This window comes from Lagenorhynchus albirostris, chromosome 15, assembly GCF_949774975.1.
Source record: "Lagenorhynchus albirostris chromosome 15, mLagAlb1.1, whole genome shotgun sequence".
Lineage (NCBI taxonomy): Eukaryota > Metazoa > Chordata > Mammalia > Artiodactyla > Delphinidae > Lagenorhynchus > Lagenorhynchus albirostris.
Window position 1 is genome coordinate 28,142,818 of NC_083109.1, and position 27,221 is coordinate 28,170,038.

Sequence of the window (27,221 nt, forward strand, 5' to 3'; positions counted from 1 at the left end):
TGTGGGGTGAGGTAGGAAAATCAACGTCTCAGGAAAATCAACGTCTCAGGAATAGTAAATCACAGGGTTGTTTTTTTCTTAAAGTTTACTAGTAATCATACACCTGGGAGCAACTGAAAAAGACAAATTGGAATTTATTCTAAAGTACCAGACACAGGAGAAAGGAAGAAAGTGGAGCCAAGGCAGGCAGAGGCCACACACATTAAAATCTCTAGCTGTCCCATTCAGGAATGTGGTTCGGTAGATTGCATAACCTTTATTTTGGGCCCAATGATTTGATTCTTGGGGTGAAAATGGGCATTGATCAAAGGTCATCTAAGTTTTTAATTCCGTGGCTGATTTTGTTTTTGTATTCGCTTTGGTTCAGTTTTCTCTTTTATCAGAACTTTAAGTAGGAAAGAAGTTAGAAAATGGTTCTCTAGTGGCAGTTTAAGATTACCTATATGTAAACAATGACTTGATTCTTCTCTAGAAGTCAGACAAAGCGTTATGACATTCCTTTGCCTAGTACTGGAGCCTTATGATGTTATTGAGAATAGTACAATTTGTGGAAATGTGCATAATTATTTTGTCTTTAAGTGAAGGTTTTCTTTTACTATTCTTATTTCAAAACATTAAATTGGATTCTTTTTTTTCTTTCCTTCCTCTGATTCTTTTCCTATAGTTTCTTTTCTTTTTTTAAAAAAAATTATTTATTTTTTGGCTGTGTTGGGTCTTCATTGCTGCGCGCGGGCTTTCTCTAGTTGCGGCGAGCGGGGGATACTCTTCGTTTCGTTGCAGTGCGTGGGCTTCTCATTGCGGTGGCTTCTCGTGTTGCAGAGCACGGGCTCTAAGCTCATGGACTTCAGTAGTTCTGGCACACGGGCTCAGCAGTTGTGGCTCACAGGCTCTAGAGCTCAGCCTCAGTAGTTGTGGCGCACGGACTTAGTTGCTCCACGGCACGTGGGATCTTCCCGGACCAGGGCTTGAACCCGTGTCCCCTGCATTGGCAGGCGGATTCTTAACCACTGCGCCACCAGGGAAGCCCAATATAGTTTTGTATTTTAAATAAAAGTTTCTTTTGATAAGAAAATAATTTGAATTGAATAATGCATTGAATTAGAAGATAATCTATTTTATATAATTAATGAAAAATGGTTTTGCTTGCTGTAAAATAGCACTGAAAGATTTTTGTATTAAAATTTAAATGTCTTTTAATGTTCTCTGTAGTTCATTAAATACTACTAAGGAATACAGGCACCATGTTCTACACACATGTGCTTATGAGTAAGCGAGGGCCATTGGCCAAAATCTGGCTTGCAGCTCACTGGGAGAAGAAACTCACAAAGGCCCATGTATTTGAATGTAATCTAGAAATAACCATTGAAAAAATTCTTTCACCTAAGGTATGTTATTCATTAAAATTATAGTATGTATTTGCTATGACTTATGGAGAGGAAAGGAATTAAAATACATTATATCATGAAATATATTTCCAAGGAAGCTTTACTTCTTAAATGGTCTTCTCTTTTTTATTTCCTATAGCATTTATTTTCTGGACATAAATATATATTGATTTCTGTTGGTAATTAACTCTTATATGTTTATCATAAATTGACTGGATCCTGAAGGATAGAGGCCATGTTTTATACATATTTTGTGATTGTTTCTTATTCCCTAACAAAATATTGTATACACAGTAGGTACCAAATGAGTATTTCTTAGAAAAATAATGGGTGAATGAATAGGGAGAGTAGAAAGAAAGGAGGATTGAGTATAAATCAAAATATATATGAAGTCACTTCATAAGCAAGGTACTATGTTCATTATAAAATACTATAACAAGCTATTAGAATTTGCATTAAAATATCATTTTAATATTTTTATAGGTTAAGTAGTTTTCTTCTTGAGAGAAGGATGAATTATAATTGAAAATTTACCATGTGTCAGGCATTGGGCTAGACTTTATGTATGTTCATTAGTTTACCTAATCTTCACAATAACCCTATGAGATAGGCTTCTTTTAGCCTCAGTGAAGTGTGGTAATTAAGAGCATGAACTTCTGAGTTGGTCAAATTTAAATTTAATTCCTCCTCTATCACTTAATAGTTTTGTTACTTTGGGCATGCTGCTTATCATGTCCGAGTCTCAGTTTTTGCTTCTGTAAATAGAGGTTGTTGTCCAAATTAAATAAATTCGTGTATGAAAAGCTCTTAGGACAATGCCTGGCACAAAATAAGTATATAATAAATTGTAGCCATTATTAATAAATTGAAGTTCAGGAAGGTTAAATGACTCAACCTCAGCAACTGAGCCAAGGCTTGACCCCAAGTCTGCCCGACTGCAAAGGTTATATACTTCCCATAAAACCAATAATAGCATACTTCACTTAAATGCCACATTAGATTATCTTCACTGAATAAAAAAGTTAATCATTTTACAAGGTGAGGTAAAAGTTAAGTGATTCACCTTAAATAAGAATACAAAATGTCTGCTTTTTAAAGAGAAGACATTCTTATTATTTTATAATTTTCAAAGAACAGAGTTTATGAATCTAATTTTTAATATTATAATACTTTAAAAATTTTTTGAAAGGTGAAAATTGCACTTCGAACTTCAGGACACCTTCTTTTGGGAGTTGTTCGAATCTATAATAGGAAGGCAAAGTATCTTTTGGCAGATTGCAGTGAAGCATTGCTTAAAATGAAGATGACATTTCGCCCAGGTATACATGCAATATTGATTTGTCTCACTCATCTTTGTTCCCTTTTGCATTTTTATTTTGGGTGGGCTCTTTTAATTGGCAGCACTCTGTAGTTCCAGTGTGAATATGGTGAATGTAAACTTCCTTCTGACTGAATCTAAGTTTCCATGGTTAAGAAAAAATTATATTATTTTCCTTGCTCTTTTCCTGTGTTTGCAGGAAGAGGTTATGCTTTCAAAAACTTGGAATGTTCCTGCATATTTACACAAGAAATATACTTAATGCTACCACACTTGTGTAAGAAACTCTGATATTCAGTTTTAATGGGTCACTTGGTTTGCCATATCTGTTTTTGCCTTTATGAGATAAATTAGAAATAGTGTGATTGACAAAACCTAGATATCAGTAATTGTCATTGTTTTCACAATTCTCAAGACTCTAAGTACAATAGCATGCTATTTATGAAATATTATAGAAAATTTTTAGGCATTCCAAAGTGCTAGAGATTTACATATGTCATAAATAGAACGCTTTCAAATTTTTATTTTAGTTTTAAGACTTTAGTCATTTTCCACCTTGTATTATGTTTATCTAGGTACAGACCTTGCCTCTCACACTAGACTGCAAACTCCTTGAAGGCAACATCTTTGTCATACTTATTTTCTGAATCTCTTATAGTGCTTGTCTCAGTGCCTTGCACATACTGTTCCCTCAGTTAATATGGGTGAATCAGGATTGACAAGTTTTTTTTTCTTTATTTAAAATATCTGTAGAATCTCTTAGTAGATTTATAATTATATCAAATATGGTTCAGTGAAATAAATTTGTTCATTATTTCACTTATATATTCCATAAATATTTATTGATCTCATACTTTGTGTGAAACACTATGTTAGGCTCTGGGATACAAGGACAAACAAGACAAATAAGGTCCCTTTGAGCCTGGTGAGAAAATCAGATAATGAAAAAGATTTTCTAAAAAAATTATTATAATAATTATAGATTGTGCTATGAAGGAATATAAAAAGAGTACTACTACAGAAAATAAGAGAGAAGTGTATTTTAGTTAGGCTAATTGGGAAAAGCCTTTCTGAGAGGAAAGAATTTAAGCTCAGACTTGAAGAATGAGAAGTATCCAGCCATGTAAGAAGTCCATGAGGGAATAGCATTCCGGAGAGAGGGAACTGCAAGAGCAAAGGTCTTGAGGTGGTAAAGTGCTTGACTCATTCAGAGAGCAAAAAGACCAGTACGGTTGGAGTAGGGTGAGTACGGGAAGGTGTTGTTAGATGATGCCTATAGGTTTTGTAGGGATACAGGGCCCTGATTAGAAATTTGGATTTTATTTAAGTGCACTAGGGAAGTCCCTGAGTCATTTTACATATGGGGGTGATCTGATATAATTGCATATTTAAAATATCACTCTGGCTGTTTTGTAGAGAATAGACTGAAGAGGAGCAGGAGTGGATACAGGGAAACCAGTTAGGAGACTAAACAGTTAGTCCAGTGAGAGAAAGTAGAGATTTAGTTGGAAGTTGATTTTATATAGCATCATGGCTTATTGAATGTGGTATTTTATCCTTTTCAGGACTGGTTGACCTTCCAAAAGAGGATCTCGAAGCAGCTTACAATGCGATCACATTGCCAGAAGAATTTCATGATTTTGATCCCCAAAATATGAAGTAAATTATTTTATTTTCCTTCAATTTGATTTTCCTGATATTTTGTTGTTTTACATTTTCAGATTTCATGAATGCAGATGGAACATAGTTAACAACTGAAATACACATGCAGTTGACAAAGACTTAAATTTAGTGTGAAAGTTCGAAGTAGAAAACCAAAAATGTATCATTATATTCGCTGAATGTAGTTTGCAATATTGACAGTATATTCATTCATTCAATATTTGTTGGGTGCCTGCCATATGCCAAGCACTGTTCTAGGCACTGAGGAGATAGCTCCTGGCCGCATGAATCTTATATTTTAGTTGGGGGAGACAGGTAATAAACAAACAAGTAAATATATAGTATGCTAGGAGATGATCAGCATTATGAAGAGAAATAGAAAATAAAATAACAGAGAGATTAGAAAAGGCTTTTCTAATAAGGTCCAAACAGAAATCTAAAGGAAATGAAGGAACAAATCATTCAGTAATGTGGGGAAGAATGTTCCATGTAAAGCAAATGGAAAGGCTCTAAGGCAGAGCATGTTGGACCTATTCAAAGAACAGCAAGGAGGCAAGTGAGGCTGGAGTAGAGTAAATGAAGGGCCCAGTGGTAGGAGATGAGGTCAGAGAAGTAGCTGGGGTGCAGATGATGGAGGGTGTCATAGGCTGTAATGAGGACTTTTCTTTTAGTCAGATAGGAAGCACAGGAGGGTTTTGAATAGGAAAGTGACTGGATCTGACTTGACTTCAACATGCTTCCTCTGGCTACATACTATAAGGGCGAAAGGAAGGAAGCAGAGAGCCTGTGAGAAGATTATTGCAGTAAGAAGTCCAGACAAGAGATGATAGTCTCTGTGATCAGTTCTCAGTCTTCATTTTATCAAGGTGGTAGCAGTCAAGTTATGGATATATTTTGGAGGCAGAGCTGACAGAGAAAGAGAGAAGTGAAGGTTGACTATATGATTTTTGGCATGAGAATGGAGTTACCAGTTTAATGAGATTAGGATAACTAGAGCATGGCAAGTTTAAAGAGGGCAAGGTAAAGGAAGTAAATTAGGTTTTGGATATAGGTTTTGAGATGACGGTTACACATCCAAGGGGAGTAGGTAGGTAGTTGAATATCTGGGTCTGAAATTCAGGAAAGATGTTTGATGGGATATATAAATTTGAGAGTTGTGAGTATGTAGATGGAACTTCAACCATGAGTCATAAGAAATCCCTGAGGGAATGAGTGTAGATTTGAGAGAGAGAGAGGTCTGAGGACTGAATGTTGGGTCATTCCTAATAGTTAATAATCTGGGAGATGAGGAAGAACTAATAAAGGAGATGGAAAAGGAACAGCCAGTGAGGTAGGAAGAAAATCAAGAGACAGTAGTATTGCAGAGGCCAAGAAGAGAATGTGTTCCATGAGGAAGGGAGTGAACATCAATTTCAAATGCTGTTGGGTATGGTAAGTAAGATAAGGACTGAGAATTGCCCATTGGATTTGACAACCTGGAGATCATAGTTCATTATATCATATGTATAATGAACTAGTGTTTGTAAGGAGTACTATTGAGAAAATAAAATTCTCCTTTGTTTTTATAATAAAACATGTTTTTGTTTAAGGGTGTTTGTTTGTTTTTCAGTATACTGCAAAATCATTGTGTTCTGTTCACATGCTTTCCTCAATCTTATGTTTCTCCATAGTGCTATTGATGTTTCAGAATACTTTACTCAGAACCAAAGCAAACCAGAAGAAATCACACTTAGAGAAGATTATGGCAATGATCTACTATTCCACACTGGGAGCTTTGGTGAGAATATTTGAGAAATTCAAATTACAAGTCATAATCAATTATATTTGCATTTTTGTATTAAAACAATGCCAAAGCTATTTCTATGCCAGTAGAAATATCTTTAGAATGAACGAGTTTTTTGATGTATAAATGTAACCCCCCAATAAGCTTATTCTTGCCTTTTTCTACTGTAGGTGTCAATGCCAAGACTCAGGCTTAGCCTATGCTTCCCTTCTCAGTGTACAACCGTTTATTAAATATCTACTATATGTCAGGTGCTATCACAGACATGGGCAATACAAAGTTTAAAGAAGCATTTCCTGCTCTCAAGGAGCTTCAGGCTGGGAGAGAGACATATAAGTAAACAGTTGCTGTAGTTAACATATACACAAGGTTTTACACATGTGCTGCATACAGAGCCTTCAAAATATATTTCCTCTAAATATATATCAATAACAGATTTTAAAATAGCTTGGGAGTGAGGAGGAAATACACACTAAATACACATTGATTGGGAAACAGAAACTGTTGAATGTATTTTAGAATTAAAGCTATATGGTGTAATTTAACTATATAGTATTTGTTCTTTTTTATGGCGTTTACCACTCTCTGATTTGTATCACGATATTTATTGTATTGGTCTGTTTTGTTCTGAAAACTCCATGAGGGTAAGATCTGTGTCACATTCATCTTTGACTTTCTTATAGTGCCCAAAGCAGTGAGCATAGGAGAAGGCTGGCCTAAATTTGTCTTAGGTGGAGGAGGGTGATCAAGCATCAGTAATGCTTGAGCTACCTCGTAACCTCCACTTCTCATCCTGACTCTCCTTCCATAACTCTTATGATCTATAGCTGTGTTTCTCAAATGATTTGTGGTGAAGGACCAGTTTTATAATTTTTGTCAATTTCCTATCTGTCATGGAATGACACTTTTGTAAAATATAATAAAAATTAATTACTAGAAAAATTTAAAAACTTACTTAAAAATCAACATGTAGCCTCAAGTTTTTGTTATTAGATCCAACATGTATAAAATTACTCTGCGACGTTACATTAAAACTTTGTGAACATTTACCTCTAATTTGTGTATTTACTCTGTTGTGGACCAACACTGTCCACAGACCCTACTTTGAGTAGCACGCATCTCTTACTGGCTGTTACCCCAAACCTTGAAATATAACACATTGGTAAAAAGTTAATCATATTTCCTACTGCCCAAGATATTCTTTACACATTCCCCTGTAAATGCTACTGCTCTTCTTCAGCCCTGCAACTTTAGGATCACTTTTAACTATGCTTTCTATAAGCTTCATACCAGTGCTAATTTAAAAAAAAAATGGAAATGTCTCAGGTATTCTTTCTGTTTCCCTAGCCACCAGTACTAAATATATATATATATATTTAGTTCACCAGTACTAAAGTGCTGAAGTGCTGTATACCCTCCTACACAGTTTCTTCCAGGCCCCACATTTTATACAGCTCTGCAAGAGGAATTGTCCTTAAATTCCATTTTTTTTCCACATCACATTTCTCTTCTTAAGTGCCTTGGGTCCCTATAACTTACTGATAGATACTCCTGCCTCTCCTCAAGGCCCTCTACCAATTTATCACCATCTTTATTAACTTTGTTTTACCTTAATATAGACTTTTGGCTCTAGTCAAGCAAATGTCTTACCAGTCAACCAATACAATTTAGTTATTCTCAGTTCTGTCTACTACAATTCAAGAAGGTGGGGAGAACATGTCCTGAGTAGACTGACAGTCCTGGGTTTGAATCTGGGCTTCCTCTGTTGATTTGCTGTGTGATATTGGGCAGATCACCTAGCTTCTCTGAGCCTTACTGCCCTATATGTTAAATCGGGATATTACTAGCAACATCACAGTTATTTCCCTTATTCTCTCCTTTAGTACTCTCTACCAATAAGGGATTTTCTCTCCTTCAAAAACTATTTCAAACCTAATGTCCTCTAAGAAATATTTAATGTTAATCCATCCTATTCTGGATTATAGTATAAGAGTGAAAGCAAAGATTATTTCTTTAATTTTTTGGTGTACTCTCAGGTTCTCATGATGTTCAGTGCTCAGAATATACTGTCTGTTCATAAATGTTATTATCTTATTGACCAAGAATGATTTTTCTTTTGGGAGCTATCAAGGTGCATCTGGAAGATGTGAACAATATCTTTAGTTCTTTTGAAAAAGTTAATCTTTTCTATTGAGGAAATCTTTAGTCCAATACAATGAAGGTTGCCTTTTTTAGCTCTTTCTTTCTAGAAGATGTAGGCCTGTAGAAAAATTTCCAGTGAGTGATACTTCATGAGTTTCTTTACTGACTAGCAGTGACGTGGGTTGCTAGAGGAAGGAAAGAGAGGACCAACCTCTGACCTCTGGGATTTCAGACTTCTAGACTCTGACCCCTGGGGTTTCAGACTTCTGGACCCAAAGATTCAAACCCAAGGAAGGGAAAGAATATGCATGTACTGACAGCCAATCTGGAAGCAGGCAGTTTGAAGCAGGGAGTTCATTTTATCTGCTGCTGTCAGTGTCTTAGGAGTTTTCTCTCATTAGTCTCCATTTTGCTAGAATTCTAACACCGTTACTAAGACGATCTTTGCTGCCTTCAGATCCTGGCTCTATCATTTATTAGGGTGTGACTGTGTGCAAGTTATGAAACCTTTCTGTGGATGTTTCCTTGTCTGTACAATGAGGATTATAATAGTATCCTCTACTACATAATACAATGCACATAGTAACCACTCAGTTTATGTTAGCTGACCAGGTTTTATCTTTTTTACTGCTGTATCCAACCCCTAGCATATTGCCTAATACCTAGTCATTCAATAAATATCTATTGAACAAATGTTATAAGCCCATTGTTTAATATTTTACCTACCTTTCCATTACTTAGAAGGCAGACATACTCCTTATTTTCCAATCCCTCCTTATGGACAAACAACTCAAGCAACTGTCCATGAAATAATACTCAGTCAAGTGGGATATGACCCACCTAAGGTAGAAGAAATCATTCGACTGCCAATAATAACCTTCTGGGAAGTATTAAACTGTACCACCACTAAAAACTCTATCCTGATATTTTGGAAATTTTTGTTATTGTATTGGAAAAAGTGTTAGGCTAGAAATCCAGTCTCCACTGATTAGCAGAATGACTTGAATAATTCAAATTTTTTTTCTTTTTTCTTTTTTCAATTTAAGTATAATTTACCATGTTGTGCTGATCTCTACTGTACGGTAAAGTGACTCAGTTTTACACATATATACATTCTTTTTTTAATATTCTTTTCCATTATGGTTTATCCCAGGAGATTGGATATAGTTTCCTGTGCTATACAGTAGAACCTTGTTGTTTATCTATCAACCCCAAATTTCCAGTCCGTCTGTCTGCCTCATCTGCTCTCCCTTGGCAACCACAAGTCTGATTTCTATGTCTTTGAGTCTGTTTCTGCTTTGTAGATAGGTTCATTTGTGCCATAATTAGGTTCCACATATAAGTGATATCATATGGTATTTGTTTTTTTCTCTCTGACTTACTTCACATAGTATGATAGTCTCTAGGTCCATCCATGTTGCTGCAAATGGCATTATTTTGTTCTTTTTTATGTCTGAGTAGTATTCCATTGTGTATATATATACTACATCTTCTTTATTCATCTGTTGATGGCCATTTAGGTTGTTTCCATGTTTTGGCTATTGTGAATAGTGCTGCTATGAACATAGGGGTGCATGTATCTTTTTGAATTATAGTTTTGTCCAGGTATATGCCCAAGAGTGGGATTGCTGGATCATATGGTAATTCTATTTTTAGTTTTCTGAGGAACCTCCATACTGTTTTCCATAGTGGCTGCACCAGCTTACATTCCCACCAACAGTGCAAGAGGATTCCCTTTTCTCCACACTCTCTCCAGCATTCATTATTCGTAGACTTGTTAATGATGGCCATTCTGACCGATGTGAGGTGGTACCTCATTGTAGTTTTGATTTGCATTTATCTAGTAATGAGTGATGTTAAGCATCTTTTCATATGCCTACTGGCCATCTGTATGTCTTTGAATAATTCAAATAAATGTTTAGCTCTCACTTTTCTCATTGTAAAATGAAAGGAGCTATTCAAAATGATATCTAAATTCTAGCTTCTAACCCTAAAATTCTGTGTTTCTATGACTAACTCAGTATTAATTATATGTATTTATTTAGAGGAGGAACCTGAAATTCTCAGAAGACATAGCTTCTTTGATGACAACATATTGCTAAATTCCAGTGGTCCTTTAGTTGAACATAGTTCTGGAAGCCTCATTGGAGAAATGTTTCTGTTCTGTGACAGTGGAGATGGATTTGGAGATGAAGGAGCTGCAGGAGAAATATTTGGTATACTATCTGGTCATATAGAAATTGGATATTTGTTTCAGTCAAATTACATAACATACTGGAAGTTTTATTCCATCAAACTAAAATTTCAGATATGCTTCTGTGTCATATAGGTCAACACAGTTTTTTACACAAGTTTTCAAAGTCTATGGTATATTTAAAAATTTAGGCTAGTTCCAAGTAAATAGCTATCTGTTTAAACACATTTATCATATAAGTTCTTGTTTTTATTTTTATAAATTTCTAGTCTTTAGAGGGGAAGAAGTGAGGTAAATATATTCCTCACAAAATATACTAGATTGTATACTAGAAAACAGTGTTTTCTTTAGCAGAAATTGTGGGACAGCTATTCTAAAGGATCTGTGCAGCATTTTATATTATTATTTTATATTTATATTATGATATTATTTTAAAGTCATCATAGAAATAGGATAGAGAAAACTTGGAAATCGAAATGCACTTAATTTTAAAGATACTGACTATTATATATCAAATCTTTTTTTTTTAATTCTCTAGTTTACAGTAAAAGGCTGGTTATGGCAACCTTTTTGAAATTTGAAAACTACGAAAAATAGTGGCTCTACCTTAGATCTCTATCAAAGGAGTTTGAAAACTTTTACTTCTTAATTTGAAATCTAAACATGGCTTTGTAACAAGGCTACTATCTTGGTAGTTTAGTAAATATTTCCTGAAATAAACGTTTATAAATAGACTTTTAATAAAGGAAAGGAAATTAAATATATAAAATTCTACGTCATACTGCATAAAATGTGTTAGTCTATATAACCAGTCAAATCTAATTAAGTAGGGTTCACTCATTTTTGTATCCCATCACAACTCCTTGCATGCAATACTGTCAAGTGTTTAGTGAACAAATGACAGATTCAACTCTGTATAACCAAAGTGTTTATTGTGTTTTCAAGACAATCTATTGCAAGATGATCAGAATATCCTGTTAGAAGACATGCATTTAAATAGAGAAATTTCCATGCTTCCTGAGCCTCCCGATACTATAGTGGGTATGTTGTTTCTTTTGTGTAGAATGTGAACAGATACTAATATTCAGATTAAGCCTCAAAACTTATGGGTTTAAGTAGCAGTATAGTATAGTGAAAGATAATAAAGAGTGTTGTCCCTCAAACTCTTAGTCTGACTTTAGATAATATAGAATAGAAAACTAAGTTCTGGGAAAAGTACAATGATGGGTATTTAATCGGGATTGGGTTTATTTGTTATGAGAGCACATTTAAATACTCTGCTAAAATACCCTGCTTTTGAATCATTAAAATAATATATGTTACATAGTAAAAGCATCATTAATGTTTGACACTAACATGGTTGTTAATTATTAATATCACATTAATATTAATATAGCTTGACAATCTATATATAATTTGATAGAAATTATAAATTTGGGGATATTTTCTACTTGAAACTGATGTGAAAGTACCTCAGATGATTTGAAGTCTTGTAGTCTGATTTTTCTTAAGAATTAAAAGAATGATTAGCCCCATTTTGATTTTTCACTCTTTTTGATGTTACATTTGCTTTCTAACACAGTAGTAGAAATTTTAAATGTAAAAAGAGGCAATAAAAATTTAGTTATGTGTGGTTCTTTATGGGTCAACTAATCATTAACAGAACACAATTTTTTTAGCAGACATATTGCCAAATTTATGTCAATCATTTATTGTGGTTCCTATCTCTGTTTTCACTTCTGATGTGACTGTAGCCCAGCCTTAGATGTGACAGGTGCAAAAGAGGGTGATACTACTTGACTCACCTGAACACTGCAGGCCCCAGACTGTATAATCTCTGAGTCTCTTCAGCTCTATTAAATACATGATTCTAAGAATTCAGATGTGGCTCCAGTTAGCAATATAAATCTACAGTTAGTTTATCTTTCACTTTAATTCTCATACAGTCCTCTAGTTTGCAACATAACCATTATTTTTTTAATAAATCCTTTTATGGCAACGTTGATTAGTAGAACCAGATAATCCTGAGTGTGTATGTCCACCTGAAAATGAAAAAATGGATGAAACCACATTATCAAATGAAGAGGAAGGATTTACCCTTGAGCCAATTGATACTTCAGGTCAGAGTCATTCATGTTTTTATGTTTAGTTTTGATGCACTACTATCTTATTTACCCTGAGATATTTTAATAATTATTAAAATATTATAGGAGGTAGTCAATCTAGTAATAACATTCATAATACAATAAGGGAAAGGTGTGAAGAAAATTTGGGATGGTCCTTTCATTATATTCAGTCTTGGTCAAACCATCTATCCAGCTTGGGAAATTGGAAAATGTAAAACAGAGTTCAGTTCCAATAGTTATCAAGCCATTATTCTGGGCACAGAAATGAAGACATAGTTCCTGCTTTTAAGAAGCTTACAGTCTGATCAGGAGATAAATAAGCATGCAATATAAAATAAGACAGAGTAAAAGGGTCGGAATAGAGGCACTGAATATGAATCTAATATATAACTAGATCTTTTAAGAATATCCTAATTTTAAGTAGTATAATTGATATTTCAGTTTATAAACTCAGGCATGCAAAGAATAAAGCATTCAATGTTTTCTTTGCGAAATTCAACTCTGAGCCTCTATCCCACTTGGTTGGCAAGAAATGCAATCTGCAAACCTCCCCTATCTGCCCTGAGCCATGTATAGTATCAAAGTTTGGGGGAGGGGTACAGCAGGTGGAAGGGAACCTCTGGTCATCAGCCGCACCACCGTGTGATACCCAGTGTCCCAGCCTACATAACCTCTGGAGTCCTCACACAGCCAGCCCCTTTGGAATCTTGTCCTCTTCCCAAGATTTTACTGAGGCACATCAGCAAGCAAGTTCCTTTGGCTCCATCTGATCTCAGATCTCCACCCATTCCAGAAAATCTGACTGCCCCCCACTCCCCTTTTGCATCTTTACTAAGGAAAAGCTTGACTTCTACTTTCTACCCGGCCAAATTAGTTAAAGGAGCAAAATCCCATGGCCCTAACTACCTACTAGGAATTTGTATATGAATTTCAATGGGGGAGGGAAAAATACACTGGACAAATACAAATTAATGTTTTAAAAAGTTATCCTGTTAGGTAGATATTTTAAGGAACTTTAGAACTGAATGACTTCCCTCTCAATATACTCTCTGCTCCACATTCCTCAGTTGTCCACTTAGTAGATCAACAGGTGCCTGCCTCCTAAGCACTTTACAAAATGTGTTAACCCTTGGCTGCTGAGACACACTAGCTGTGCAAAAACCATATAAAACATAATTTTCAGTAGAGAGAAGGGGATTTTCTTCCCAAGTCAACTCTGTAGGTTGTATTGTGGTAGATATTTCTTAGATATGCAATGCCTAGAATATCATTATACAAAGTTGTACAACCTATCACATTTGTATGTATTTATTATATTTAGACATTGCTGAAAAAAGAAAAGGCAAAAAGAGGAAACTGCTCATAGATCCAGTCAAGGAGCTCAGTAGCAAAATTATGCATAGACAGCTTACTTCCTTTACGGACACACTCATGGTTTTGGAACTTGCACCTCCTACCCAAAGGTTGATGATGTGGAAGCAGAGGGGAGGAGCAGACACACTTCTGTCAACTGCTGCCCAGGATCTGACTCATGCTGAACTGAAAATGGTTAAAGTTTCTATTCTTTTACATGGGTGCAATGTTTGGTGATAAATAAATACATATATATATTCATATATACAACGGAATTTAAACTTGTGAAAAAATACCCCCTTTTGAATTAATTTGCTGGATGTGTGTGCATGAATAATAGTTTTAACGTTTTAGCATATATGCTTGTATTTTGTTGAATTGCTTTACTTGTACAAAAGCGAGAAACAAAAATGTATATTTTTGCAGTTGTTTACAAAATGCTTTGTGTCCTCTGGCTTTAAACTTGGAAGAAAATTGATGCAGAAGGAGTCAGTAAGGGAAGAAATGGGAAGCGAAAACATAGTAGGTGAGACATCCTAATTCTATTGGTGTTGAGGGGAATGTTGTAGAAACAAAACTTTGATTTTACATTTCAAAATTAAGATGGGATCCAAGTCCATATTCCCAAGTATAAATGCTCTTAGAAGAGTACTTGAACTTAAAAGAAATTGTTAGATCAGCCTTGCATTCTTCTATATGGATTAATTTTTGTCCAACAAACTACCTTAAAAAGATGAAGTATATATACTATGTGGACTATTCTTAATCTCACTCTTTCCTACCTCCCCCACCCGCAAAGGCAGTACTCACAAGCCTTCAACAAAGAAAATTTTATATCTCGTAGGATAATGTTTCACTTTAAGACAACTAACATGAAAAATCACTTAGTGATAAGAATAGCATTTAAACAATACAGTTAACCTGAGATATAGATATATCTATCCCCCTAGAGGATACATGAAATTTTAATAATATTAATAATGAATTATTATTGTGACTATTATAAAGGAATAGTAAAGCTAACTTATGTGGTGAGTGAACCTCTGCTTACTGAAGGCATTAAAATCTGCTGAACAATATACTAAGATGGGCTTGGTATATCCATGTTGTCTTGTGAGTTAAATGTGTGGGAACGAGAGTGGAGGAGATAGGTGGTGGAACATGGGGAGTCGAGGTGATAAAGAGGCAGATGAAGGAAAATGGAAGATAAATATGTGAGACTTGGGGTGCTATAAGAAAGTCTGTGCATGCTTAAATTCTTGGATTTTAAGTTGTCTGTCAGAAGTTTTCTTTTGTAACAACCATATCCCAATTTTAAGTTTGAAAGATATGTTAGTGAAATCTTTTTTACTTCCTTAATAATTCAGAGACCTCCATGATGGAAGAGCCAAATTCCCTGCAAGAGTTAAGTCAATCCAAAACTTGGAAGGAAGCTACTGATGGATCTAAGTGTAGCTCTTGTGAGGATACCAATAAAAATATTAACTCTGATGTAAGTTAACCAAAGAGAGTAATAAAAATATTATTATCTTCCTGTCACATACAGTGAAGGAACATTGAGACTCTGGTATATCGTCTTATATTTATAGTTTATATTTCATCTTACGTTATTCTATAACTTCTTTAGTATGTAGCAGTACTACAGGGTAAAACATAATTTACATCTGCAGAACAGTATTTTCTAGAAGTTTAGGATAGTAAATCACAAGATAAATAGTTTCATACTGGAAGAGTATTTTTCATGGTACACTGAGTAAATTATTATACCTGAATCTGGTTATATAACCAGGTCTCACATTCAATATGTCATGGAATCCTTTAGAACTCTAGAAAATACACCTATGCTTTGCTTCTGATCATAAGTTCACCCTTCCTAACTCTAAAAATAACATGTGTTAGACCCACCAATTATCTTAGCCTGAAAGACTAAAGATCCATGACCAAAAAAATTTTTTTTAATTTTTACTTGAAGCCATAATTTTTATTTGAAAAACAGTTATTAAAAAAATGTAGGGGCTTCCCTGGTGGCGCAGTGGTTGAGAGTCCACCTGCAAATGCAGGAGACAAAGGTTCGTGCCCTGGTCTGGGAAGATCCCATATGCCGCGGAGCGGCTGGGCCCGTGAGCCATGGCCGCTGAGCCTGCGCGTCCGGAGCCTGTGCTCCGCAACGGGAGAGGCCACAACACTGAGAGGTCCGCTTACCGCAAAAAAAAAAAAGAAAAAAATGTAGTTGGAAAAAGTGTGCTGTAAAATATTTTCCCAATGTCACTTTACTGACTGTACAAGTGTAAATATTATACCACACCAGATAAAAAGAAAACAGTGCTTTTCTGGTTTGTTCCATCATCACTGTATTTTGATAACCACTCAGGGAATTGAGAGTCAATCCACATTGAAACTGAATGCCCTTGGAAGGAAAGACAATTTCATAATACATTAAAACAGAATGTGTTTTAATTTGATCATATACTGGATATTGAGATACTGGGTTGCCAGTACTACTCTCTTCCTTATTTGGATTCAGACATTTCTTAGAATGCACCTACTGAAATTATGATTAGGTAAATTTGTTTAGTTTATTATTTTTTAACATAGTGACAAAATTTTGGTGCTTGCAGTGAAGGAAAGATTGTTGCACTACTTCTTTTGAACCTTTTACTCCTTTACCCTATACTTATGCTTTAACCTTCAATTTCATTCTTATTCTGCTTCCAAAAATGGTGAACAGATATGAAATATAGTCAGTAATGGAAGCACAGTCAATTTAAATGGACAGAAAAATATTGATTCTGATAATCATTTTCAAATCTTTCAAAAATTCAAACAATTTTTTGTAAAATAACTGCACAATTGAGAGTATCTAAAATGTAGAATATTCATAGAAATTAAAAGGGAAAAAACATGATAGGGCTCCACAAACATGTATATTAAATAATAAAATGCAACCTCATACTCATGAAAATTTTTAAAAGCTAAAATGAAAAATCAAGTAAGCTATGTTGTGGGAAGCTTCTAACTTAATCACAACCACAGATAACAGCTGGGGAATGAAGCTTGGAGACAGGCTGAAGATGAGAAAGGGGCCAACAGCTTCCATAGCAATGAGAAAAGAGAGTGTTGATGAATGGAGAATTTCTCTTTTTCCGTCTTCCTTTATGTCTTCGCTCCCCTTCCAGAGGACACAGTTTTTCTTCCCTCTTGCTAGTGGCAGCTCCAGCAGCAGTGGCAAGAATCCTGTCATGGCCCTAGGTAGGGATATTAATATCCCTTCCGCCATTCTCATTCCCTCTGCTTACAGTTCTTCTTCCTCTGCCACCTGGTTCTGGCATGAGAATAGAGGTAGGGCACTGGGGCAAAGACAAACTGCTTCAAAGAAAGTGGTCTCAGCTGTGCAGCAGCAGAGACTTTTGATATGACATCTGTAGTGTTGAGGGAAATAGGAAGGGAAAAGATACGTAGCAAGGAGGGCAGAACATGCAAGTTCTTCATTGCGGGAGGCATAAAGAAAACAGGAATATTTAAGTCAGGGATTGCCTATTTGGGATATTTCAGAAATAATATTTTGAGAATGCAGGTAGTATTTTAAATTACTTTTAGAAATGAGCATCCATGTGATTAAAGCATTTAATAAAATGAGATTGTTCCTGTGATGACTACTACTACTGTGATAACTTACCTATATTTCCCTAATTTGCTTTAGCAGGATATTGCTGAAATGGTGTCTTCAGCTGCTGACGAATCATCTTTAATGAATGCCATCTTAGCACAAAGAATTGAAAACTGTCCAATTGAATTGGTAAATAGATGTATAGTCTTAAGAATGTTATTTAAAACTTTCTTCCTAAATAGTTAACACCTTATTTACCTAAAAATTGTTTTTAGCTGTCACGTTACTCTCTAAAATTACAATTTAAATTTGTGTTCTTAACAAAGATGTGTATGAGTAGCTTGATAAAACATATTCAGAATTCCTTTGATCTTTTATTCTTTAATTTATTTTGAAACTTTAAGTAATTTTAAAGAAATGTATGGGATTTTTATGCTTATCACAGGTAGTCATGGGTTTAAAATGTTGAGAATCATTGTTTTAAGTTATTCTTATAACAACTGTAAAGAAGCAGAGCTGTATTATGGCTATGTCCTAGGGCATTTGAAATTTCATTTTATTTAAAGAAAAATGTATGGGCATTATTTCCCAAAACAATGACTCACGGTCTATACCAAGACCTTGGCTGATATAGACCAAGGTCTGACTCAAGACTTCTAGAGATCAGAAAAAGGGAATGGTCTGCACAGAGGACCACAAGTCAGTAGCAAAGCCAGAGCTAACATGTGACTCACCTGACTCCATATAGATTACTGTCTTATTTCTCTAGTCCTTGTCCCATAGTGCTGAAGGCATTTTTAAGATTGTAATGAATTTTAACAAAATTTCTTAAATAATATCAAAACACTTACTAATGCCTAATGTTAGTTTGTTTTTAAATAAATTATCTTTACAATGAGTTCCAAGACTATTAAATTGTTTTTTTCATATGACTGACTTCTCTGGATAAGCTAGGACAGAATAAATACATGAAATTTTTACCTGAAACATCGAAACAACTGAGCCAGAAGAGAGTTGAGTCACTTTCGCCTTTCTCTTTGCTTCTAGACACAGGTTATTTTCATACATGGTCAAGAAAACCACAACACAGCACAAGTTCAGCTGTTTTAATAATCCACAGGGCTTTCCACACAATGGACTCAGCTGTAGGGTGTCCAGATAGATCAAGTGGACAGGCTTCAGCAAAATGCACAGACTATTTTTTTCTGAGCCTTTTCCTGATTTGTTTAGTTGTACAATATAGGTGAAGCTGCAGTCTCATGGATCTTTAAAAAAGAGTTGGGCCATTGCTTTTTACATTTGAAAAATACATTTGTGTATTTAACAATAAAATAAACATTAGTAATTGGGTGAACTAGTTTATCCCAGAATAAACCAGAAAGAAATAAACATAAATTTTACCTGGAGGAATTCAGAAAACTCTTCAGAATAAAATTGACCGTGTTTTCAGATCACTATCTTTGGAATGTAAGAAAGGATGCTGTATAGGCAGAACCAGGAAGCCAGTACAGCTGGCAAGAATGGGGACTTGGCAGTCCCCTTAGCCTCAAAAGATTTAAAATATCATACAGGATATTCTGAAGCTCTCTGAAATCATCTCGGAGTTCATGAAATTGAATGCAATTTTAAGAAGTGTCTGGGCTCCAGAGGTGTACACGAAAACTTGACAAACAGTGGAGCTGTGATAAGGGTGACACAGAAGCTGTTAGGTTTCATGGTCAGAGATAGCATTGGGAAAATTATAAAGTAGGTCAGATCTGTGCCACTTGCCTCCCCCAACCCTTTGTAGTCTTGCTTTTTTATCAGACTCATCAGCACCTTTCCTATGCCCAGTTCTGTTCTCAGCTTATAAGGTGTTAGTTGGTAAGGGCTTAGAATGAGTTCCTGTGAAGGGATTTCAACTCTACAAGTTTTAAATATTAAGGTGTTTCTGAAAGTGGCTAAAAGCTGAAAAGATTGAATCTATTCAAATAACATGGAAGGCAGTGGGTTGATCTTTTTCGGACAAGGCACCCTTGAAATTCGTAAGATTCCTAACCCAATTGTACATACTAAACATCAGTTATTGTTACAGCTTTTGTATCACCAGATAAATTCATATAAAGGCCTTTACAAGGTAGTTCTTCTATAGCTTTTTGTTTACTCCTGTCATCTGAGTTCAGATTGACCAGAGCTGGGACAGTCCTAGCCAAAAGTGGTCATCTTTACTTTTAAAAGTAAGTGCACAATGCCTGGGATGCATCACCAATAGAGATGGCAGAATCTCCAACTCTGGAACCCCTTGTCAGAAGATAGCCTGGGAGTATAGATATAATCCTGTAAAGACTGAGCTATATTTGTATGTTAGTCATATTCTCTCAATTATCAGACTATAAGCTCCTTATTTGGCAGGACCCAGTGTTACAGTTGTGTTTCTTGCGGCAGCTAACACTATGGTTGGCAAATAGTAAACACTCAGTAAAATTTGGTTAAATGAAATATTATATCAATTATTCAAACAGGAGTCATTGGGGAATGAACAAAATATTGAGGCGGAGAGATGGAATCGAAGAATACTTCAGATGTTAAATAGCTTGCGGGTAAGACTTAGTAGGGTTTGTCAACCCTATTTTTATTTTTAAAAATAAGTAAAATGTTGAGCTCAACCTTCTAAATATTAATAAAAATAAAACAATTTTCATTGTGTTTTTGTTGAGGCCAAATTACACTAGAGTGAAATGATTTTTAAGCTGTATACCTGAGCCTAAATGTGAGTTTGCTTTTAGTGCCTACATGTTCTAATCAATTCTTACCCATTTTCATGTCCCTAGACATCTATTCTATGTCCAATTCTTGTGTTTAGCAGCCTGTTAACTAATTCTCAATGTGAAACTAAATTTATAACAGTTTAAGAATGAAACAGATAATTTTAAAATTTAACTTATATTTTTATCAAAATAATACATGTATATAATTTTGAAAGTTCAGTAGTACTATGCTTAAGGCTGAAAGGGAAACACAGAAGTCTTTTGTCCCGCCCCTCCTTATGTCTAAGTTCTGCTTACCAGAGGAAACTATATAAACTGTTTCTTTTAGTATTTATATCTATGTTTCTAATTACATGTTCTTACTGCTCTTTCCTAATATTTCAGCTTTATATTTTATCTGTTGACTTCTTTCAGAAGAAAATGAAAATTTAGCTTAGTTATTATATCTCCCCCACCCCAGTGTATTTTCAGCACAGTATTCAGTGCTTACAATGTTATAATTAGAATAGTCACGATGCAGGTTTGATTGTGACACAGAGCCAAAATGTCAGTGGTTTAAAAAGATAGAAGTTTATTTCTCTGTCAGGTAGAGTACTATCTGGTATGGCAGCTATGTTCACAAAGTTGTCAGAGGCCCAGGTTCCCTTTATCTCATTTTCTTTAGTCTTGGGATCCAAAATGGCTAACTATCCACCATGTCTGCATTCCAATCAGCAGCAAAGTTTCCTTTAAGGGTATATCCCAGAAATTGTATGTATCACTTTTCACATTTAACTGACCAGCACTTAATCACCTTGCCACATCTAGCTGGGAAACGTAGTCCTTATCTGGCAACCATGGGACCAGCTAATACTTCTATTACTATGGAGGAAGAAGAAAATGGATATTAAGGGACAACCATCAGTTGCCACCACTATGTAAAAATTAGTTTAAATTGAGGCTTCATAAGCATAATTACATTTCTTGCCAACTTTATGGGTTTTTTATTTTGGTGTTAATCTTTACCTCATTTTTCACATTTGCTTAGTATCTATATACCCATCCTTAATTCTTTTTCAAAACTCTCTGACAATAAAATAAAACCCCTTTTAGTATGGTCAAATACATCAATTAATTCATCAGTTCCTTTCTTTTTTCTTGAAAATATCCTTCCCAGAGCTCATCCTCCTCTTGTTCTAATCTAGACTAGTTGCTCTCTAGGTCTGCTCCACAGTTTTTGTCTTGGGACATTTCTTTACCATAACATGGGAATTCCTTTGTCTCTTTCCTATGTTATTCCTTCTATTTTTGATGATTTGATCTTTATCTTGAATTTTTTTCGTGGTTAACATCCTCTCATAATTTCCTGAGACAAAGAGTGCATAGGAGGTCAACTAATCTATGACAAAGGAGGCAAGGATATACAGTGGAGAAAAGACAGTCTCTTCAATAAGTGCTGCTGGGAAAACTGGACAGCTACATGTAAAAGAATGAGATCAGAACACTCCCTAACACCACACACAAGAATATACTCCAAATGGATTAAAGACCTAAATGTAAGACTGGACGCTATAAAACTCTTAGAGGAAAACATAGGAAGAACACTCTTTGACATAAATCACAGCAAGATATTTTTTGACCCACCTCCTAGAGTAATGAAAATAAAAACAAAAATAAACAAATGGGACCTAATGAAACTTCAAAGCTTTTGCACAGAAAAGGAAACTATAAACAAGAGGAAAAGGCAACCCTCCAAATGGGAGAAAATATTTGCAAATGAACCAATGGACAAAGGATTAATTTCCAAAATATATAAACAGCTCCTGCAGCTCAATATTAAAAAAACAAACAACCCAATCCAAAAATGGGTAGAAAACCTAAGTAGACATTTCTCCAAAGAAGGCATACAGATGGCCAAGAAGCACATGCAAAGCTGCTCAACATCACTAATTATTAGAGAAATGCAAATAAAAACTACAATGAGGTATCACCTCACACCGGTTAGAATGGGCATCATCAGGGCTTCCCTGGTGGCGCAGTGGTTGAGAGTCCGCCTGCCAATGCAGGGGACACGGGTTCGTGCCGTGGTCCGGGAAGATTCCACATGCCGTGGAGTGGCTGGGCCCATGAGTCATGGCCGCTGAGCCTGTGCGTCCGGAGCCTGTGCTCCGCAACGGGAGAGGCCACAACAGTGAGAGGCCCGCGTATCACAAAAAAAAAAAAAAAAAAAAAAAAAAAAAAAAAAGAATGGGCATCATCAGAAAATCTACAAACAACAAATGCTGGAGAGGGTGTGGAGAAAAGGGAACCCTCATGCACTGTTGGTGGGAATGTAAATTGATACGGCCACTATGGAGAACAGTATGGAAACTAAAAATAGTATTACCATATGACCCAATAATCCCAGTACTGGGCATATACCCAGAGAAATCCATAATTCAAAAAGACACATGCACCCCAGTGTTCACTGCAGCACTGTTTACAATAGCCAGATCATAGAAGCAATCTAAATGCCCATCGACAGACTAATGGATAAAGAAGACGTGGTACATACATACCATGGAATATTACTCAGCTATAAAAAGGAACGAAATTGGGTCATTTATACAGACGTGGATGGGCCTAGAGACTGTCATACAGAGTGAAGTAACTGAGAAAGAGAAAAACAAATATCGTATATTAACGCATATATGTGGAACCTAGAAAAATGGTACAGATGAACTGGTTTGCAGGGCAGGAATAGAGACACAGATGTAGAGAACAAACATGGACACCAAGGGGGGAAAGTGGCGGGGGGGTGGTGGTATGAATTGGGAGATTGGGATTGACATGTATACACTAATATGTATAAAATAGATAACAAGAACCTGCTGTATAAAAAATAAACAAATTAAATTAAATTTTTAAAAAAAGAGGGCTTCCCTGGTGGCGCAGTGATTAAGAATCCGCCTGCCAATTCAGGGGACACGGGTTCGAGCCCTGGTCCAGGAAGATCCCACACGCCGCGGAGCCAAGAAGTCCATGCGCCGCAACTACTGAGCCTGCGTGCCACAACTACTGAAGCCCACGCGCCTAGAGCCTGTGCTCTGCAACAAGAGAAGCCACCACAGTGAGAAGCCTGCACCCCACAACGAAGAGTAGACCCCGCTCACCGCAACTAGAGAAAGGCTGTGCACAGCAGCGAAGACCCAACACAGCTATAAATAAAAAATAAATAAATTAATTAATTTTTTTAAAAAAGAGTTCATAAGAGATAGAGACCCTACATACAAGTCTGAAAATGTCTTTATTTTACCTTTAACTTTATTGGGTGTATCTGAACATAGTTTGAAAATAATAACTCTCAGATCTTGAAGGCTTTGCAACATTTCTAGGCATCTGTGTTGTTATTGAAAAGTCAGATGCTGCTTGGTTGGTGGTCTTTTGTAGGTGACCTTTATTTTCTCTCTGGAAGCTTTTAGATCTTTTCTTTATTCCCAGTGGCCTGAAATTTCATGATGATGTGCTCTGGTATGGGTCTTTTTCATTTATTGTGCTAAACATGTAATAGATTCTTTATTCTGAGAGTTCATGTTCTTGCATTGGAAATTGTTTTGGATTTCCTCCTTGTTAATCTAGTCTCCTTTTCTGCACTACCTATGCGTCAGATGTTGGATCTCCTGAATTGCACCTTTACTTTTTTTTTTTTTTTTGCGGTACGCGGACCTCTCACTGTTGCGGCTTCTCCCATTGCGGAGCACAGTCTCCGGACGCGCAGGCTCAGCGGCCATGGCTCACGGGCCCAGCCGCTCCGTGGCATGTGGGATCCTCCCAGAACGGGGCACGAACCCGTGTCCCCTGCATCGGCAGGTGGACTCTCAACCACTGCGCCACCAGGGAAGCCCCTTAGTGATTCTCTTGAATGCATTCTTTTCTGCTCTTGAATGTTAGAAATTTTATCCAAATGTCTCTTAGATCTCTTTTTTTTTTAAAGAGTGAGACACCAAAAAGCTGATTGGAGGTTAGATAAGCATGGATGGGGCTTGTAGACTTGTGGTCTTTATAGTGAGATAATTGGGTGGTGCCCCCCCAATACACACACACACACACACACACACACGTCATTATCTATAGGATTTTTTTCCTTGGAATGTTCACTTTCCCAGCTTAATCTTCAGATCTACTGCCTAGGAGATATAAGCATGATGCCCGTGGTTCAGGAACAAAAGGGAGTAAGGGAGAGGCTGCAGTCTCACTGTTTAGACGTTAGAATTTCCCATATTCCCCCAGTCTGTAACACTTCTCCTCCACCATCCACAGTGCCTATTATTCCAAGTCTAGAACCTCACTGGTTGATATCTCCAGAAAGACAACTTCCTGCTTCCTGCTAGGTATGGGAGTAGTGGTCTTAAGGTTCTGTGAGGTGGTGGAGTAGACCTGAGGATCTAACTGTTCCCAAGTAGCCTTTTAAGGAACTCTCATGTTTTTAGCTTCACCCCTCATTTCCAGCTTATGACATCCTGCTGCCTACAATTCCTGAGCTTTTCCTAGGTTTTGTTTCACTTTGGGGTTTTGTCTTTTGTTTATTCAAGTGTGTTTATAGGGATGGTAACCCTCTCATCTTGATTCAGGATGCTTTTAGAGCTGCTTCTGTCTGAAGGAGCATCCTTCTGTAAGCCTTGCTTTTATTCCTGTAGGCTGGCGAGAACAAGGAGCAACCAACACACAAAACTACTGTTTGTGCATTGCTAGAGGTGGTAGTGATTTTTTGGCATCCTGGGTATTTCATAACCATGGAGTAGGAATTGGGGCTCTGGACCAGGTGCTTCTTCTCATGTTTCCTCTTCTCTTTTGGAGAGGGATGAAGGAGATCCTTTGCAAGAGGCACATACTCATGGGGAGGCTGTCACTGCTGGAAATGCCTTTTTTTTTTTAAATTATTTTACAGTTTTCATGTTTTATTGTACTTAACTTAAATTTCACCATTAAATACTGAGCAGAAGTATATGCTGGTCTTATGTCCAGATTTTTGACATGTAAAGATAAACGGACAGATGGCCTTAAGGATGTGATATATTAGAGGTTGTAGAATATATTAAATAATTAGAGAATCTGGGGGTAGTAACATTCTATCTATATACATTTACACATTTAGTGGCACAAGTAAACTCTATAGGGACAGGAAGACAGATGTAAAGCTTTGGGTTGCAATTAGAGGAAAAGCCCATTCAGGACTGAACTGAGAGGTCCTTGCTTGCTGACAGAATCTCCCCTTGACTTCAGACTTTAGACAAACTAAGTAGTTTTTTTGTTCAGTGTACAAAAACCACTGAATTGTACAAAATCCCTATTAGTCATGAGAAGCAGCAGCAACAAGATAGATTAAGGAATTGGCTCGAGCCAATTCAGATTGTAGGGTCTGGCCAGTCAGAAGTGAGCAGGGCTGGCTGGAGGCTGAAAATCCAATTGGATGTTGCAGTTCAAGTCTGGGATCTATAGATTAGAACAGCCAGCAAGAAACTCAGTCTAGAGGCAGAATGGTTAGTGCATTCCTCAAAAATCCTTGTTCTCCAAATAAGTTCCTAAAACACTTTCCTCAAACAGGGTCAAATTTCTGTATCTCAAGTTGGCTTGCTTTTTGCTGGCTTTCCTCTCTGCTGGCATGTAGGGTTCGGCTTTCTCTGATAGTCTTCCACTTTGTATTTCTCTCCTTCCTTTATTCCTTTACCTTCATTTTAGAGGAGTTTCTGGAGGAAACAGAATAATCCTCTCAGGGTGTTTTTCAAAAGGATTCTTGGAATTGAGAAGGCTGTCCCTGCTCTCTCCCTGGGGAAAAAGCCACCCGATCTGCATTTTGTCTCCTCAAGAGGGGGGGATAAATGAAGGCTTGGCATGCCATCTCTGAAAGGTTGCTGACACACTGGGCTGCTCCTTTGGTTGAGATAAAGTATGATAAATTATTTAACTTATTGATTTGTTAAGTGTTATGGACTGGCAAAAAAACCCAAAACAAAACAGAACAGACAACCCTTGTATATGTTATTTAAAAAAAAAAATGCTTCACAGCTATCAAATTAGTACAATACTCACAGGGATACTGACCAGTATTCACCACAGTATTTCTAACTAAAAAACAATACTCCTGTTCTAGAAATCTGATTCCAAGTACGTAGTCTAATTAAATTCTTTATTGTACCTCAGTTTTTTCTAGTAGATTCACAGGTGTCCTATAGTGAATCCAACATCTTTTTAATCTGTGCAAAGAAACTGGGAGATGTATTTAGCCATATTCCCCTGCCATTACATTTACCACTAGAGTTGTTTAGTCACCCCCATCCTGCAGTACCTTTAAAGAAAACAAGCCTGATAGGCTGATAATTTTCATTGATTTTGAAGATTCCCAAGGTTCTGTGGACTTTTTTCTGCCTGCAAGTCTAAATTAATTTGCACTTTCTCCAGGAGCCATTTATGTTAACATCAATTTTTTAAAAGACCTAACATTTGTACAACACATTAGAAATTTGTGTAATACTTTAGAGTTCTTTTGCATGTATTTTCTCAATGAACCAAGCTGTGCTCAATGACCTATGATGTTTTTTATGTTTCCTAATGAGTCATTTGCATTTCTCCATTTAAGAATTTCACAGTCACTTATCAAAAATATCAATATTTTGTTGTTCATTATGCATCCACAGCCTGCTTTATTTCTAATCATCTTGTTTCCCTTTCCTTTCTTCTTTTATAATTGTTTTCCCAGGAATCCAACAAGATGGGAATGCAGTACTTTAGTCTGATGAAGCTCTGCAGAAATAATGACCGAAAACAAGCTGCAGCCAAATTTTATAGCTTTCTTGTCCTAAAAAAACAGCGGGCTATTGAGCTGAGGCAGAGTGCTCCCTATGCAGATATTATAGCTACAGAGGGACCAATGTTCCATAAAATGTGA

General features: G+C 36.2%; 1 protein-coding gene and 1 pseudogene across 2 annotated transcripts; one reads left to right on the forward strand and one right to left on the reverse strand.

Moving 5' to 3' along the window:
- Positions 1-1,241: 1,241 nt before the first annotated feature.
- On the forward strand, positions 1,242-27,221 carry RAD21L1 (RAD21 cohesin complex component like 1). Of its 2 annotated transcripts, none has more exons than XM_060123773.1 (13): positions 1,242-1,385; positions 2,575-2,704; positions 4,269-4,362; positions 6,036-6,142; positions 10,336-10,506; positions 11,430-11,525; positions 12,494-12,604; positions 13,932-14,158; positions 14,390-14,489; positions 15,331-15,455; positions 17,664-17,759; positions 20,072-20,149; positions 27,033-27,221. In XM_060123773.1, exons 1-13 carry the CDS (start codon positions 1,242-1,244, stop codon positions 27,219-27,221), a joined length of 1,668 nt encoding a protein of 555 aa, XP_059979756.1. The 2 variants fall into 2 exon arrangements, with proteins under 2 accessions (XP_059979756.1, XP_059979757.1); XM_060123774.1 differs by having other exon boundaries at positions 17,667-17,759.
- Positions 24,914-26,009, reverse strand: LOC132505490 (small ribosomal subunit protein eS27-like; annotated as a pseudogene).